This window comes from Bufo gargarizans, chromosome 3 (assembly GCF_014858855.1).
Source record: "Bufo gargarizans isolate SCDJY-AF-19 chromosome 3, ASM1485885v1, whole genome shotgun sequence".
In the NCBI taxonomy this organism is placed as follows: domain Eukaryota; kingdom Metazoa; phylum Chordata; class Amphibia; order Anura; family Bufonidae; genus Bufo; species Bufo gargarizans.
The window spans coordinates 518,180,859-518,199,975 of NC_058082.1; the positions used below are offsets into that span (position 1 = coordinate 518,180,859).

Below are 19,117 nucleotides of genomic sequence, written 5' to 3' on the forward strand. Positions count from 1 at the left end.
GCTGGATTTGATGTATTTTTTCTCTTTGCTGCTATGGTTTTCAGTAAAGATTGAGAATGCAATAGGAGCCTCCGGGTCGTGACATAAAATCTATGATTATTAAGGCGCGTTTTTAAATCTGTGGCGGTTTCCCCCACGTATAGTAGTTTACATGGGCAAGTGAGAACATAAATAACATAACTTGAATTACAGGTTAGATGGAAACGTATTGAATATTGTTTCCCCGTTTGGGGATGTAGGAAAACGTGTAGCAACAGTCCCTTTCAACATGTAGCAACAGTTTACGCAGCTAAGACATGGAAAACATCCAAGTCCAGCTGGAGCTAATGTGGTTTGTTTGCAAGTTTTACTTGGTCCAACATCGGCTCTTCCGAGCTGATCCTGCAAACTTTTAGATCTACGGTATGACATAATAGGTGGAGACTGAAATTCGGTAACTGATTTATGACAACCCTTTAATATGTTCCAATGTCTTTTAATGATCTTCGAGATGCCTGTGCTGTGTTCCGTATATGTAGAGATAAATGGAATTCTTTTCATATTAATACGGGTCTGCTTTTTAGAGGTTAATGCATGATCCCCATCTTGGATCCTATCCCTTTGTTGCTTCAGGAGTCTATACGGATAACCCTGATCCAGAAAAGTGTCTATAATCAGATTTAAAGTAATATCAAGCGTACCTGGATCTGAAGTAATACGCTGTGCCCTAATTAATTGTGAATAGGGTAAAGATTTAATCATAGACCTTGGGTGGTTGCTATTGTAATCAAGAAGAGAATTTATATCAGTCGGTTTCGTAAATACTTTCGTGCATAGTTTACCATCAGAGAGGATAACCTTAGTATCCAAAAATGGTATCTCATTGTGAAAGTGCACTAATGTAAATTGTAAAGTCAAAAAACAAAATGGCTGCACACCGTTATATATACAAACAATAGAGCTAAGAAATGGCGTCATTCTAGATAAAAGTGGTACAATACCGGTATTGTACCACTTTTATCTAGAATGACCCCCATTTCTTAGCTCTATTGTTTGTATATATAGCGGTGTGCAGCCATTTTGTTTTTTGTAATTATGTTTGCTTCATAGATATGCACCTGTGATTCTGAAGGTTCTAGTCTAAATTTTCTTGCAATATATTGAGGGTAGCGCCTCTTTTAGACTGGACACGCCCATCTACCTGGGACTTCTGAGCAGAGTACTTTTGTAGCTGGTTCCTACACTGCCCTGAATATTGAGGCTTAATTAAGTCCAAAGTGAGGCAGTATATTTAGTGATAGGGACCCATCTGAAGAAGCCACCTTGACGCCTGGTAGATGGGCCCGACACGTATGTGCGCTAAGAGCTTGCATTATTCATTTATAGTCTGTATTGTACCACTTTTATCTAGAATGACCCCCATTTCTTAGCTCTATTGTTTGTATATATAACTGTGTGCAGCCATTTTGTTTTTTGTAATTATGTTTGCTTCATGGATATGCACCTGTGATTCTGAAGGTTCTAGTCAAAAAAAATTTGCAGTAAATTGTAGTGTCATCAATACTATTCAAAGAGTCATGAAACTCTAAGGCCCCTTTCACACGGGCGAGTTTTCCGTGCGGGTGCGATGCGTGCGGTGAACGCACTGCACCCGCACTGAATCCTGACCCATTCATTTCTATGGGGCTGTGCACATGAGCGGTGATTTTCACGCATCACTTGTGCGTTGCGTGAAAATCGCAGCATGCTCCTCTTTGTGCGTTTTTCACGTAACGCAGGCCCTATAGAAATGAATGGGGTTGCGTGAAAATCGCATGCATCCGCAAGCAAGTGCGGATGCGGTGCGATTTTCACGCATGGTTGCTAGGTGACAGTCTATTCACTGTATTATTTTCCCTTATAACATGGTTATAAGGGAAAATAATAGCATTCTGACTACAGAATGCTTAGTATAATAGTGCTGGAAGGGTTAAAAATAATAAAAAAAGTTAACTCACCTTCTCCTCTTGTTAGCGTAGATGCCGGTCTGTTCTTTATCTGTGGGCTAAAGGACCTTTGATGACGTCAGATCACATGCTCCATCACCACGGTGATGGACCATGTGATTGGAGCATGTGATCTGACGTCACCACAGGTCATTCAGTCCACAGCTAAAGAACAGACCGGGATCTACGCTAACAAGAGGAGAAGGTGAGTTAACTTTTTTATTATTTTTAACCCTTCCAGCACTATTATACTATGCATTCTGTATTCAGAATGCTATTATTTTCCCTTATAACCATGTTATAAGGGAAAATAATACAATCTTCAGAACATCAATCCCAAGCCCGAACTTCTGTGAAGAAGTTCGGGTCTGGGTACCAAACATGCGCGATTTTTCTCAAGCGAGTGCAAAACGCATGACAATGTTTTGCACTCGCGCGGAAAAATCGTGCATTTTCCCGCAACGCACCCGCCTCTTATCCGGGCAAAAAACATGACGCCCGTGTGAAAGAGGCCTAATAATTGCGGCAGAGAACCGGCGCATATGAGGAAGATGTCGTCCACATAACACCACCACGTCAGAACATGTCTGTATTGGTGGGAAACATAGACAACATCCTCCTCATAGGTCCGCATATAAATATTAGCGTAAGTTGGGTCCACATTGAACCCCATAGCCACGCCTTGTTGCTGTATATAATATTGATCTTGAAACAAAAAATAATTATGCCGCAACATTATCTCCAACAATGTTAGAATAAACTGACATGCCTGTTCCAGGAAAGAGGAATGTTGAAGCATATGTGACACAGCTTTAAGTCCCTTACAGTGATCTATGGAGGTGCAAAGCGAGACCACATCAAATGATGCCAAAATGACCTCATCCGCATGTGATAAATCAATATCATGTAATAAATAAAAAAATCTGATGTATCCAAATTATATGAGTCAGCTCCAATGGCAAAACTCTGCAGTATCTTGTCAAGAAAAACAGCAATATGGCTAAAGATTGAGTCAGAGCCAGACACTATGGGATGGCCAGGTGGATAAATCTGGGATTTATGGACCTTTGATAATATATATATATAACCGGAGTAACTGGATGTGTTACTGTAAGATAGTCCTTGAGCTCTGAATCAATAATCCCAGCCACAACTGCTTCCGTTAATACATTTCTAATCTTGTCTGCTATCTGAAACTTAGGATCAGCATCAATCAGTGTATAGATACTGGTGTCACTTAATTGTCTCAAGATTTCAGCAATGCACTTGTTCGTATCAAGCACAACAACAGCCCCACCCTTATCCGTGTCACCATGAGGCTGCTGTCACCCTTCAACTCCTTTTCTTAACACATATATATATATATATAGCCTTTATGCCATTAGCCCCCATTATCAGCCCTTATGTCTCATTAGTCCCCATTATGCCTTATTAGCCCCATTATGCCTCATTAGCCCCCATCATCAGCCCTTATGCATCTCATTAGCCCCCATTATGCCTCTTATTAGCCCCCCCAGTATGCCTCCCATTAGCCCCCCAGTATGCCTCCCATTAGCCCCCATTATGCCTCATTAGCCCCCATTATGCCTCATTAGCCCACATTATGCCTCATTAGCACCCATATGCCTAATTAGCCTCCATTATACCCCCAGCAGCCTAATTTTTTATAAAATAAAAACCACTTACCTCTCTGCTCCTGGACGCCGCCGCTCCTCACCGCCCGCGATACTCATCCCCCTGCTTTCGGCTGTACTCTAAACTGGCGCGCACAGCGTGGCATCACAAAGCGTCTCACACTGTGCGCAGCCCTGCCAGCCGACAGCCGAGGACCAGGAAGCGGTAAGTACATAGCGTTCACCGTTTCCTGGTCCTCCGGTACTAATGAGCGCTTCCAAAATGGAAGCGCTCATTAGTATTCGCCGGCCAGCAGGCTTGATTAGGGTGTGCCCAGACACACCCGGCACTCCCCGTGCGCACGCCTATGATAGAGATCCAATTTATTGAATAACTCGGTGACTATACTGAATATTTAATTACATGCAATTACAAAAGTATTCAGATCCAGATGCTGGTTTGAAAATTGTAGAATATTTTTGTGGGACAACCCTCTTAATGCTTATGAAAATGGGTAGAATTAGGGTTTCACACCTACCTTCCCATAATTCACCTTCCCTCTCAACCTCTGGATGAACTTGATGGACTTAATTTTTTTTCAACAGTATTAACTATGTAACATGGCAATTGGACCTGCTTATGCATAAAAGTGTAGGGTTATAAGGATCTAAAATACCCCCTGGTACTAAAGTATTAATGTGTGTCTTTTTTTGCTGCACAGTGAGACTTGATTCATTGCATTAAAGGCATACAGGTACTCCAGTATTGACCTATTTGTTAATTCTTGCTTTCCTCCACCCCCAAACCTGTGAAAGGAAGCATACTTACCTGTTCCTAGCTGCTCAGTTCCTGCTCTGTGGGTCTCTGGCTGTCTTCACTGCGCTTTGGTCCCTGCATGTATGCTTTCCTTCATAGGCACGGGGGAGTGGGGGTGGAATTTAAACAAGTAAATCCTTGGCATCCCCTTTACGTTACCACTTGTTCAGTGTATTGGATGAATAGAAGAAACATGGCATTCCCCCTTTAAATTTGTCTCAAGTCTGAAAATTGAAATCAACTTAGAGGAAAAAGTAAAAGTGAAGTAGTGATCACAGTCCCCCTGGTGACTGTACCGGTTATATCTTCTATCAGTACCATTCAGATGAGTCAGGTACAACCCAAGTTTGTCTATTGCGCTTGGACAAGTGATTTACGACCTGCTTTTATATCCTTTGGTTGATGTTTAGCTGAACTTGCCTTGTCTTTAAGATATGTACAGCCAAGTATAAGAAGCTCAGAGCAGCAGAGTCCACCTCCACTTTGTAAAACATTTTTGAACTGCTTTTCAGCATTACTATAGATCTGCCTATTGAACGACACTGACTTCCTCTGGAGACAAAAAGAAATCAGAGTGGCATTGTCTTATAATCTGACGTCTCACAGAAGAGAGCTCTGGACTGTCAGATATAGCACGAGAAAGGCAAGGAGCAACAGGGAGTAGAAGAGAACACTGTCTCCAGAAAGTTGGGGACAAAATGGATACAACACATCAGACGTCGGTGACTCCAAATGTAACTAAGCCTCCTTTCAACCCAATCTGCAGAACCAGACAAGCACCATATACATATGAAATTCTTCAACGTAAGTACAAATAACTCTACTTTGGTGATTTAAACATAATACAGCCATAATAATTGTATTTTTGAATATATTGTAGGATTTGTAAGTCATGCACTAGTATTACCACCCGGTGACCTGAACACTTTAGGAATATTCTGTTCTCATAAGGAAACAAATGATGTTATCAGTAGACGAGTCATTAAGACAGGTAGAATAGCTTATCTCAGCTACAGAGAGTTCAAATGTACACACGTGAATGCAGAATAAATGTATGTCGGAAAGAAAACTGTACAAAATTGTAATGTTTCTGGGATTATTGGAATAAGGAGGACTAATAAGGAGAAGGACTGTTCAGAAATAGTGCCTTTGTCAGACTATGTTTACGTGGCAAAATCAACAGCAGAAAAATCAGTGCAAATAAATCCCAGAATCGGCAGCTGAAAACAAGTTGTTTATTGTGGTGGTTTTGTCATTTGACATCTGTGTAATTGACTCCGTTAACATATGCAAAAAAGCTTCTGCTCATAACAGACACCAAAATGATGTCCCATATTTGTCATTTGACAGCTTCCAAAGCCACCCTACAGACCCCATTGATGTATAATGGGTTCCCTTGAGGTTGTGTCCTAGTTTACATCATGGTTTTTGTTGTGTTGACACCAGTATTAGTGTATATAGAGCATTATTATTGTCCTCAAATTTCATGAAATTGACAGAGCCTCCAAGACAAATGGAAATATAGCCTGGAACTAATTCTTGATCATTTTCACAATGGATAATATCTGGGTGACAATGTGAGAGCAGGATGCACAAATGACATTTACTACTATACCATATAATAGGTTTTTCTTGAGGTGATTATTAGGATTATTGAATACCCTGAGGGCCAAAAGAAGGGTGGGAAGTTGTGCCACGGTATATTCATGTGAGTAATGCTTACTGACTGCACATTAGATTAATTACAGGACATCCAACTAAGGCCTCATACACACGGCCGTGTTCCGCGGCCGAGAGCGGACAGTGGAAACACCGGCCGGGATTCCTGCTGACAGCATGAGCGCACGGCATCATTGGTTGCTATGACGCCATGCGCTTCATGCAGCCGCTGCTGTACAGTAATACACTACACTTGTGTATTACTGTACAGCAGCGACTGCATGAAGCGCACGGCGTCATAGCAACCCATGACACCGTGCGCTCATGCTGTCAGCAGAAATCCCGGCCGGGTTTCCACGGTCCGCTCTCGGCCGCGGAACACGGCCGTGTGCATGAGGCCTAACTCTAATGTTTGTGAGTGCAGCATGGTTTTCCAATTACATCTGCAATCAGGTCAAACAAAATATGAAATCTTAGAACTTGACATGGGAAACTTGTCAGGTTAAACATTGTTTTAGATCTGTATACAACTCAGCTTCAGCAACTACCATCATTTTATAATCATCTTGACTTCCAACAATTTAGCATATGATTAGTTATCCAGATTCTTGTCATGTAACTACATTGTTACTGTTTTGCTCCTAAAATGAAAACTTAAAATTTTTATTATTTTGTAAATTTACCTTTGGCTTTCAAAACTGCCTGAATGCTCTCAATCAGATTCAAGCATCGAAATCTGTTCCCAAGTCTCTTCTACACATCCCAGTGTTGGTGCATACTGGTCAACTCACTTGTGTACAAATACAGCCTTTTCTTCAACTCTGCCAACAAGTGTTCGATTGGGATGAGGTCTGTGGGAGCCAATCCAGCACCTCAACTTCATTGTAATTGAACCAATCTCGATGCTTCAGGGTCGTTAGAACACTATGTCGTCCTTTTCATACCCATAGTACTCGAGTGTATGAAGTAACTCGTCTTGTAGAATACTCACATATAGCTCCCATTGAGACCACCATCAATTCTGGTCAAGTATCCAACTCATTTGGCTGTGAAAAATTCCCATAACATCAGGCTTCCTCCCCCAAACTTGACAGTTCCTTCAATTTCTCGATCCATTAGTCCCCTTTTCCCTTGTGTCTTCCAGGCCCCATTTGCACCCATCAGAGCCCAGTCTATTGACTTTTGCCTCATCGCTCCAAATCACCCATTTCCAATCTTCTATTGTCCACTGTTCATACTTTTTATTTATTGAAGTTGAGGCTTCTTCACCTTTTTTCAGGCCACCATTCCAGACTTGTGTAATGCGTGCCGCATGGTGCTTGCATGAACGTCTGTGATCTCACTATTACAAGGCATGCAAACCACCTCCGCTGCCTTGTCACGCCAGAACTTGTTATGAGCTGACCTGTTGACTGCGATATTTTGCCTGGACATCCACCTCTTGGCTTTGGAATAGATGGACTTTATTTCGTATTCTTCCAGCTGTAAAGGCACTCACATAATGCAGCTTGGCAATTTTCTTGGCCAAGAATCTCTTTTCTTGGGAAATCTTCTAAATGGCTGCTCCTGGATTCGAACTAGTGACCTTTTGCTTGGGAATCAAAATAATAACACAGTGAGGTATTAGAGAATGTGAGCACAGGTTGTAATTTGTAGTATACAAGAAGAAGATTGTTCCACCACCAGGAGCAAAACAGTAAGGCCCCTTGCAGACGAGCTATACGGATTAGGTCCAGATGCGTTCCGGATGCGTTCTATAAAATTGTGTGATTTTGCAAGCAAGTTCATTCAGTTTTGCCTGCTATTGCGTTCAGTTGTTCAGTTTTTATTGTGCGGGTGCAATGCGCATTGATGTGTTTTTCACGCGCGTGATAAAAAAATGAGCAACCATCTGTGAAAAACGCATTGCATCTGCACTTTCTTGCGGATGCAATACAATTTTCACGCAGCCCCATGGGGCCAACATTGCATAAAAATCGCAGAATATAGAACATGCTGCGATTTTCACGCAACACACAAGTGATGCGTGAAAAACAACGCTCATGTACACAGACCTATTGAAATGAATGGGTCATGATTCAGTGCAGGCGCAATGCGTTCGCATCACGCATTACACCCGAGTGGAATACTTGCTCATGTGAAAGGGGCCTAACAATGCAGTTACATGACAAGAATCTGCATAACTAATCATATGCTAAATAGTTGCAAGTCCAATTCATGTATGAGATAGCCAAGATGATTGTCTATAAAATGATGGTAGTCTCACGTTCCAAGCTGTAGTAGATATAGTATGCACTATCAAGAATTCAGTGGTAAGGTACCCTTATTAATGCAATCATTATGTACCACCTAAGGAAAGCTTTATACAAAAATCCAGATGAAGCTGAAAGGTGGGACATTTTCCTCTGTCTCTTTCAACTAGTCTTAAATGAAAAAAAATCTAGCTTTTTGTGTACTTATTTGCAGACCTATTTGTTTCCATGACTACAAAACAAATTTGTTTTCCTTTCCTTTCCATATGACCCTATCCCATCCCAATACTCCAATTTCTACTCTTTGTAGGTTTGCAAAAAGAGTGAGGGTTTGTTTGTACTCAGTTACCATGAACGTGTATATGGGGTCATTTATCAAACTGGTGTAAAGTAAAACTGGTTTAGTTGCCCATAGCAACCAATCAGATTCCACCTTTCATTTTCCAAAGGAGAAGTCAAAAATGAAATGAGGAATCTGATTGGTTGCTGTGGGCAACTAGGCCAGTTCTACTTTACACTAGTTTGATAAATAACCCCAATAGTTTAGGCATAGCAGCTGTAGGCACAGACCAGTAGGCTGCTTTTTTAATAAGACTAAATATAAAATGTCCTAATTTTTTATTTTATATTAGATTAATAAATAAAATAAATGTAGTTGTGTACATATTTTATTAAAGCTAGACCTCATCAATCCTCTCTGTATCTGAGGTGTCTTCACCCTGTCTGGATCACCCACTAAATGTTTACAGTAATTCAGGCTTCACATCATATTTAAAGGGGTTGTCTCACTTAAGCAAATAGCATTTATTATGTAGAAGAAGTAAATACAAAACACTTACTAATGTATTATTACCCATATTGCTTCCTTTGCTGGCTAGATTCAGTTTTCTATCCCATCATACACTGCTCGTTTTCATGGTTACGACCACCCTGCAATCCAACAGCGGTGGCCGTGCTTGCACACTATAGGAAAATGCAATGGTCTAAGTGTGCTCCCATGGTCCTGGGCACCAGAGAGGCTGGCACTTTTTCCTATAGTGTGCAAGCACGACCACCACTGATGGATTGCAGGGTGGTCGTAACCATGAAAACAAGCAGTGTATAATGTGATGGGAAAAAAATCCAGCCAGCAAAGGAGGCAATATGGACAATCACAACACATTAGTGCCTTGTATTAATTTTCTCTACATGATAAATGCCACTTACTGAAGTGAGACAACCCCTTTAATTCTGAGTGATCCTGACTGAATCTAAAGCTAAAACCCAATATAATCTATATTATGTATACATATAAGTTCCAGGTGTAGTGTAGGCTATAACCTAGGTGCTCTCATCACATACAGGTTTAGTACAGAAGTCATTTATGGGTTAATACATTTTATTCTGCATTGGCACTGATTTAGCATAGAAGAGAAGGTAAATAACCTGTGATGACAGAACGCACTGCTGCCACACCTCTTTATGGCGTTCCTCGGCTTTATTGAAGGTGATTGACACGTGTAAAACTCAACTTTAACCTTTCTCATACTTCTCACTCAGTGTCAGTCAGCAGCTATTACTCATGATAAATGCTCAGTTTATGATGCACTCAGTGCTGCCATGTGCCCTGCACTCTGCGATATTGTCAATCTATGTGTAAAAGTATGACTTAGGCCTCTTGCCCACGAACATAAGGGCTCCGTGCCCGTGCTGCGGACTGCATGCGGATCTTTAATGGGGTCCGCGATCCGTCCGTTCCACAAAAAGATAGAACAAGTTCTATTTTTATGCGCAGCAGAAGCACGGGACGGAGAACCACAGAAGCACTCCATAGTGCTTCTGTGGGGTTGCGTTCCGCACCGCTCTGCATCTCCAGATTTTCAGACCCATTCAAGTGAATGGGTCCGCATCCGTGATGCGGAATGCACACGGCCGGTGCCCCATGTTTTGCGGAACCCCCGTATGCGGTCCGCAGCACGGGCGTGGAACCCTTACGTTCGTGAGCAAGAGGCCTTAATGTGTATTGAAGAAATGTGTTCCTAAATGTTTTTTTTTTTCTTCTTGACACCACATATGACAGGCCTGATGAACTCCAACTGCACATACTGTAAATATGCGGTATATTTTATAGATGGCCAGCTAGCGATCAGTTGATATGTTGGGTGATGAATTGCTGCCAATCTCTAAGAATTCAATAATTTGGTTCTTTGTGCTGGAAAACATAGTTTTCACACCTGAAAATCATTTCACATCTGAAAATATGTATAGGATGGATTCTATACCATTGAGTCAAGCTTTTGTGATATACTGTACAGCTTGGCATTTTCCCGACTTAAAAAATCCCTTTTCCAATGCAGGCCGCCCAATCAGCTAATCGCTGGGGGTTCAGCGCCCATTCAAATACTTCTCCACTGTGGCCAATAGAGAAGGTTCCTAATCGGGGGACCCCACATCCATGATTTCCATGTGCCTTAATAGAGAAATCTCTATGCAGGTTTATCTATGTATTCTGAAGCAATCAGAGGTTTGAGCAGCTCTCACCTGCCAAGGATTCCACTGTTATAGCACGGAACAGCTCCTTCACCCGAATCCGGAGCAAATACGAAGATATGAAGAAAAAAGGTTTTGTCCAGCTTGTAATTGTGGTAATCCAAAAGGCTCTTAATTCAAAATTCAATATAAAATCCAGGTACAAGAATGCAGAGTCTACATGTTTCGGGCACAATTCAGTCTCAGCCCTTACTCATGACTATTAGTAGTAATAGTAGTAATAGTCATGAGTAAGAGCCGAGACTGAATTGTGCCCGAAACATGTAGACTCTGCATTCTTGTACCTGGATTTTATATTGAATTTTGAATAAAGAGCCTTTTGGATTACCACAATTACAAGCTGGACAAAACCTTTTTTCCTTTTATCTATGTATGTACAGTATATATCTGTCTATGTTTAGACTTCATGCACAATGAATCAATGCATTTTGTTAAAAAGTTGAAAATTATGGCACACACTACATTTGTGCCATAATTTGTGACTTTTTTGGACTTTTTTCAGATTTACTATAACTTACACCAGATATTGGCAGTATCAGCCTCTTAATAAATTAGGCACATCTTACTCCAGCACACAGGGCATCAAGACTGACATATGGGAATGCCAGTGTTGATAATTGCTGAATTTAATGATACTTTTTACTTATCAATTTTCTGCTTCAGTCTGGAGAAAAAGTACTTTTAATCCATATGCAAATGAGCACTTAAGTGCACTGAGGGCAGACCTTAGCCACTCTGTGCACCCTTGCTCTTCCTGCTTCCTCTGCAGGATCTCCTTCTTCACTGATAGGGCCAGGTTCCTAAATAGTCATCATGCTTTGCTGTGTCAAGCAAGAAGCAGAGGGAGGGGCTGCTAGAAGAAGCAGGAGCAGCACTAAGTGAAAGGTACCATTACATTCAGCTGAGCTCGCAGTGAATGTCCTGGTGACAGATTTCCTTTAAGAAAATACAATGGGGGTAATTTATTAAACTGGTGTAATGTGGAACTGGCTTAGTTGCCCATAGCAACCAATCAGATTCCACCTTTTATTTTGGACAGCTACTTTGTAAAATCGGCAACTAAGCCAGTTCTACTTTACACCAGTTTGATAAATGACCCCCAATGTCTTCAGCCTTCTCCATATTCACCATCTTGAGCTATTGATGACCCTGGTGCATGCACTTGGACAGATATTGGTGCACCACCACCTTGCCCTCTGTGCACCAGTATTTGTTTAATGAAGGGCAACCTCTCTTACAATATTTCTGCCATGCTGTCATTAGGGATTAAGTGAAGAACTTGTTGTCAACTGTAAAATAAAATGTGTGCAAAATATTTAGGCGTATTCATAAAACTACAACCCCTCCCCCCCCCCCCCCCACGCCTTATAACAGGACAGTAGGGCAAGTGTGCCACCCATTATTTGCTAATGTTATAATGATTGCCAAAAGGGAGGAACTATGTGCCAATTAAGAGGAAGGGATAGTTGGCCAATATGTTTCCATCTTCACCAGGCCCCATGCCATCTGCATGGTCTGCTTCTGTGGTATATATACCGTTGGATGATGTTCATCCTCACTTTATACCTTCAGGATACCAACATTCTTCTATTGTCGACTTGTTGCTTGCATATGGTTTTCCCATATAATTATGCAGTCTGCAAAATGTTACAGTAACATCTTACAAGGTAAGGCCTCATGCACACGACCGTTGTTGTGTTCCGTTTCTGCAAAATGGGGTTACGTTGTTCCGTGATCCGTTTCCGTTTTTGTTTCCGTGTGTCTTCCTTTATTTTTGGAGGACCACCAGACATAAAGGAAGGTAAAAAAAAGTCTAAGACAGGTTTGCCATGCAAATGATAGGAAAAAAACTGACGCGGATGACAATCTTGTGTGCCTCCGCATTTTTTAGCGGTCCCATTGACTTGAACCGGTCCGCGAACCGTTTTCCGCGAAAATAATAGGACAGGTTATATTTTTTTGACAGACTGGAACCACGGATCACGGACGCGGATGGCAAACGGTGCAATAGCCGTCCGCGCAACGGACACGGAATAAAACAACGGTCGTGTGCATGAGGCCTAATAAAATGATCACCGAGAGAATGATCTCTCTCCAGCTCAGGGCTGTAGGTAAGCAATCACATTCTAGCTAGTAAAACGTCTTGACTGTGCAGCTTGGATACAAGTTGGATCATACTGTGCTGACAATCATTTGTATAATTTGTTCCTCCAGAACTGGACGTCACTGGAATGCTGCTGTTTGCTATTTTAACATTTATGACACTGGTCACTGTGCTGATATTCCTAGAAGAAGTATACTACATTTACAGGAAACTATCCGGACCCAAAAAGGAAATCATTATCTGGGTGAACGCTGCGGCACCAGTATGTAAAACTGAAAATATTCTATAATGTACACTGAACAAAAATATAAACGCAACACTTTCGGTTTTGCTCCCATTTTGCATGAGCTGAACTCAAAGATATGAAACATTTTCTACATACAGAAAAGACCCATTACTCTCAAATATTGTTCACAAATCTGTCTAAATCTGTGTTAGTGAGCACTTCTCCTTTGCCAAAATAATCCATCTCACCTCACAGTTGTGGCATATTAAGGTTCTGATTAGACAGCATGAATATTGCACAGGTGTGCCTTAGACTGCTCACAATAAAAGTCCACTCTGAAATGTGCAGTTTGATCACACAGCACAATGCCACAGATGTCGAAACATTAGAGGGAGCGTGCAATTGGCATGCTGACTGCAGGAATGTCTACCAGAGCTGTTGCCCATGCAATTAATGTTCATTTCTCTACCATAAGCTGTCTCCAAAGGCGTTTCAGAGTATTTGGCAGTACATCCAACCGGCCTCACAACCGCAGACCAGGTGTAACTACACCAGTCCAGGACCTCCACATCCAGCATGTTCACCTCCATGATCGTCTGAGACCAGCCACCCGGACAGCTGCAGCAACAATCGGTTTGCATAACCAAAGAATTTCTTCACAGTCAGAAACTGTCTCAGGGAAGCTCATCTGCATGCTCGTTGTCCTCATCGGGGTCTGGATCTGACTGCAGTTCGTCGTTGTAACCGACTTGAGTGGGCAAATGCTCACATTCGATGGCGTCTGGCACGATGAAGAGGCGTTCTGTTCACGGATGAGTCCCGGTTTTCACTGTTCAGGGCAGATGGCAGATAGAGTGTGTGGCATTGTGTGGGTGAGTGGTTTGCTGACATCAACGTTGTGGATTGAGTGGCCCATGGTGGCGGTGGGGTTATGGTATGGGCAGGCATATGTTATGGACAACGAATCCAGGTGCATTTTAGTGATACCGTGATGAGATCCTGAGGCCTATTGTTATGCCATTCATCCACGACCATCACCTCATGTTGCAGCATGATAATGCATGGCCCCATATTGCAAGTATCTGTACACAACTTCTGGAAGCTGAAAACATCCCAGTTGTTGCATGGCCAGCATACTCACCGGACATGTCACCCATTGAGCATGTTTGGGATGCTCTGGATCGGCGTATACGAAAACTTGTTCCAGTTCCTGCCAATATTCTGTGACGGAGATGTGTTGCACTGCGTGAGGCAAATGGTCGCCACACCAGATACTGACTGCTTTTCTGACCCCCCCCCCCCCCCGTAAGACAAACCTGTGCACATTTCAGAGTGGTCTTTTATTGTGGGCAGTCTAAGGCACACCTGTGCAATATTCATGCTGTCTAATCAGCACCCTGATATGCCACACCTGTGAGGTGGGATGGATTATCTCGGCAAAGGAGAAGTGCTCACTAACACAGATTCAGACAGATTTGTGAACAATATTTGAGGGTAATGGGTCTTTTGTGTATGTAGAAAATGTTTCATATCTTTGAGTTCAGCTCATGCAAAATGGGAGCAAAACCAAAAGTGTTGCGTTTATATTTTTGTTCAGTGTATATAGATTTTATAATGTTTGCCAGATTTAAAGGGACATTTCTGTCAAAATGGGTACTTTTTAAAAACGCTATATAGTTTTCATATATTCATAGAAAACCATTTTTTTTTTTAGAATTTGGCTGTTTTTATATAGGGATCTCCTTGCTATTTTAAAGCTGCCAGCAGATAAAGATTCTATCTGTTAGTAAAATTGTAGATTAGTAGAATCAGGATAACAGTATGACTGTTCTATCATTCTTTTGATAGGCCTCGATAAAGATTTCCACAGAAGAGCATTGCATGTATAATGAGTGGTCTCTAATTTAGCTGCTCATTCCCCCTTCCCTCTCTGGCTGAGGTGAATGAGTCTGACAGAGAAAGTCAAGCAAATCTGTCTATTGTACTAAAAGGCCAAACAAAGGAGGAAATAAAGAGCCAGGAGAGGAAATATATGCACATTTTTTTGTTAAAAAAGAAATAAATATATATACACTGACGAGCAAAAGGGTAACAATGTTTTGAACTTTTCACTTTCAGGCTTCATATCTCACCATCCACTACAGTGCGAATGTGAGACTACTATATATATATATATATATATATATATATATATACACACACACTGTATTTACTGTAGATATTCACATATAGGTTCAGACATGGCTTTAAAATACAGCCTGATCCCATCATAATCATATACTGTCATATGAGAACATATGATTTTTCTGTATTGAACTAGGAACAGCACTGTGGCCTATTGGTTACTGCACTCCTAAGTTTTTATCCAAGCAGGGAAATAGCGGTAACTATTTGGAATTTGTGTATTCTCATTGCACTATTGTTAGTTTTGTCTGTTGGCTCTATATTCCCATCCCACTCCAGAAACGTACTGAAATGTGACCTGACTTTCTACGCAATTGTCCACGGTGCTTGTTTTTGTTTGAGCAATTATTTTTTAAGACTACCAATTAATTAAATGGACTCTGACACTGCCCAATCACTGCTCATAGTGTCAGAAGTGAAGGAGCATGCTCCATTACCAAGGGGAATAGTAACATCCAGGTGTCAATTTACTTCTATATGAGGACTAATAGAGCAACTACACAGTGCTGAGTTCTAGTAAAAATTCTCCAGCATTGTTATTTCATGAGGAAAGCAATAATTTAGGAAACCAGACTCACCAGGAGAGAGGACGTTGTCATTGTGATGTACCTGAAATATTAATCACTACATTTAGCAATAACTAGAAAATGTTTTTGGCTACTTTCACATCTGCATGTACTTTTCCGGTATTGACATCCGACACAGGGAGAAAAACGCTTCTGTTTTGTCCCCATTCTCTGTCAATGGGGACAAAACTGAAGTGAATAAAAAGTGCACCAGAATGCATTCCGTTCCGTTTGGTTGAGTTTCCATACCAGCATGGGAGCAAAACAGATTTCTCGGACACAATAGAAAACTGATCCGGCACCCATTGACTTACAATGGTTTTAATGCCTGATCCATCGTTGCTATTTTAAAGATAATACAACGGATGCAGTGGGTTGTATTATCTAAACCGGAAGCGTTTTTGCTGATCCCTGCAGGATCAGGCAAAAAATGCAAGTATGAAGGTAGCCTTACACATCCGTGTTTTAACACTCTGTTCTCTTCTTTTACAGATAATATCAATGACAAGCTGTGTTGGAATGTGGATTCCTAGGAGCACAATGTTTACCGATTTTACTGCCTCTGTGTAGGTATTAGAAGCTCCGTCACTTACGTGTACGGAAATACTTAAAGGGGCTGGCCACTATTACTGAAGATCAAATACATGTATCTAGTAATGAGCATCATTGTGCCAGTGTCAGCACAAGGGGAACTGTTAATTAATAGCAGGGGCTATTTCCCTCTGCAACGTCCCCTTCTACAACGGCTGGGATCAGTTACCTCTGCTGTAGACATTGGCACCTAAGTTCTAATGTCTACACCTAAGGCTCCCTCTGTAAGACCATCATTGCCTTTTCAATGCAATCACAGAGTGCTGATGGTATGCCATATCGTAAGTAAAAATATCGTAAGTAAGCCCTTTTTGCCGTTCACGGCCGCACAAATCCAAGATGGCTGAGGCTATTTATAGGGGCTGGCTGCTGATTGGCTGCATGCATGGCATTGTGGGAGATCCCTCGTTCCCAAAGTTCCTTGCTCCATGTCCTAACATGTGCAGCAGCCATTTTAGGAAAAAATGCAATTCATTACCACGAAGCGTGAGGAAAATCGGATTTAGTGTGAATCGAATAATAATTCCTGAAATTCGGATCGAATTATACTTTGTCAGCTTCGATTCGCTCAAATCTAGTCATATGTATTCTCAAAATGGCCCCGAAAAAAAATACAATTATCCTGCAAAAATAAAGCTCCCATACAGCTACATCAACTGAAAACTAAAATTGTTATGGGTCTTAGTATATTATTTATATTGCAAGGCGAATGGTATAAAAATATATCCTCCCAAAAATGGCAAAATGACAAAAAAATTATAAAAAAAACTACTGAATACCTCATATGTAATATATACTTCAATTTTAGTGTCTGTTTGTTGCAACTGAATCTAATATACAATATTAAGGGGCAAATTTATCAAAAATGGAAAAAAAAACTTTCGTTGTTGCTGAGAGCAACCAATCACAATGCAGCTTTCATTTTACCAGAGCAGTTTAAGAAAAGAAAGCTGAGCTCTGATTGGATGCTATGGGCAACAAATATAGTTTTTCTCTGAGACAGTTTTTTATAAAGGAAGAAAACATAAAGCTCTCTAATATTGAAAAATGAGTTTGAAACGTCACTGAGGCCAGCAAAATATATTGGCTGCCATTGATCATGTGACTCTATGGGCACCAACAGAGGTCAAATCATTATTTCAGGTTCCATTTTCACTCATGTCATGATATAACTGGGCACAATATTCAGCATTATCTCTTCTCTGTTAGGTTTCTGGCTGTACTTATACACAAATTTCAGATAATGCTGATAAGTGAAAGTGGTGGTAATAAAGAATTCCTGAAGAAATACTCAGATACAAAGCTTCAGCTCCACACAGGTCCATTGTGCTGCTGCTGTGTGTGCTTTCCAAGGAAAAACATTCACAGGTTAGTCTACACGCAAATTATGATATTATCAAACTGTGCTATGGTATATATGATGTATTATCGTGAGATGGAAAGTTCGGGAAGAAAAATACTTAAAGGGGTTATCCCATGATTAATAGTGATGGACGAACATTCCCTTTAATGGCAGGCGAACCTGAAAAACCTTCAGGTCATATTTGCAGCCACCAAATACTTACTAGAAGTGCACAAATCGTCCCACAACATGGACAGTGACATACCAGAGGGGGATCAAGGGCAAAAATTCCCACAAAAAATATGTATTTTAATCAGGGACCATTTTTATGCGTCGTAAAGGGAAATTCTCAAAAATGTGCCCTGCTGGAGCCTAGAAAATTTTTATTTTAGGCCACGGAAGTACAGGCCCAAAAAATTCTGCATTCACCTGACAGAAAAGAACAAATGATTATGTGGCTGGAGGTATATTAGGCGGTCACTAATTAACAATTTTACTGTAGGCCAGTGGAGTACAGGCCCCAAAAATTAGGCATTTACCTGACAGAAAAGAACAAGTGATTATGTGGCTGGAGGTATATAGGATGGTCAGTGGATAACAATTTTACTGTAGGCCAGCGGAGATTATTACAAGTAGGTTACACAAAACATAGACATACACATAAATGGTAATTGGATGTACTATGTTAAATAGACCCGGAAAGAGTAAGTAAAAACCTACTCAGTGTACATAGATACACCAAACATCGAGAATAAACTGAGATTAAACGGGCATATCATCAAAAATAAATCCTTTATTGAATAAATAACTATATAGACGAGAACGTGAAACAACAGATAAAAAATGGCTACATCTGAGGAGGCATATCAGCACAGGTGAAACATGAAGAGGAGGAATGGAGTACAAGAACAGAGGCAGAAAAGGAGAGTACAATGCCTGCCTAAATTCTGGTGGACTTCTGTAGCCACGATTACTTAGTGTATGGAGGCAAAAAATAAATAAATACTAAGGTGCAAGTGCAAATGATGAAACACCACATCAATAAATGGTTACAGACCACACCGCAACATATGGATGTGTGATAGTTCCAATAGATATATGGGAACATACAACAGCCAAAAAGAAGCTAAAGTGCAAATGCATAAAAAGTCACCACATCAATGGTCAAATATCACAGAAGAAAATTAATATGTAGTGACAGCTTAGAACTCCATATACATAAAGATATGGCTGAGGTAAAACAGCAACATCCACCTATGGATAACCCAAG

General features: G+C 41.0%; 1 protein-coding gene across 1 annotated transcript in view; it reads left to right on the forward strand.

Moving 5' to 3' along the window:
* Positions 1–4,491: 4,491 nt before the first annotated feature.
* LOC122932634 (organic solute transporter subunit alpha-like) overlaps positions 4,492–19,117 on the forward strand; it is a 38,477-nt gene continuing 23,851 nt past the window's right edge. The window contains exons 1-4 of the mRNA XM_044287158.1: positions 4,492–5,198; positions 13,049–13,200; positions 16,407–16,480; positions 17,715–17,873. Of these exons, the coding sequence (XP_044143093.1) occupies positions 5,093–5,198; positions 13,049–13,200; positions 16,407–16,480; positions 17,715–17,873 (491 nt within the window). The 5' untranslated portion in view covers positions 4,492–5,092. The remainder of the gene's footprint in view (positions 5,199–13,048; positions 13,201–16,406; positions 16,481–17,714; positions 17,874–19,117) is intronic.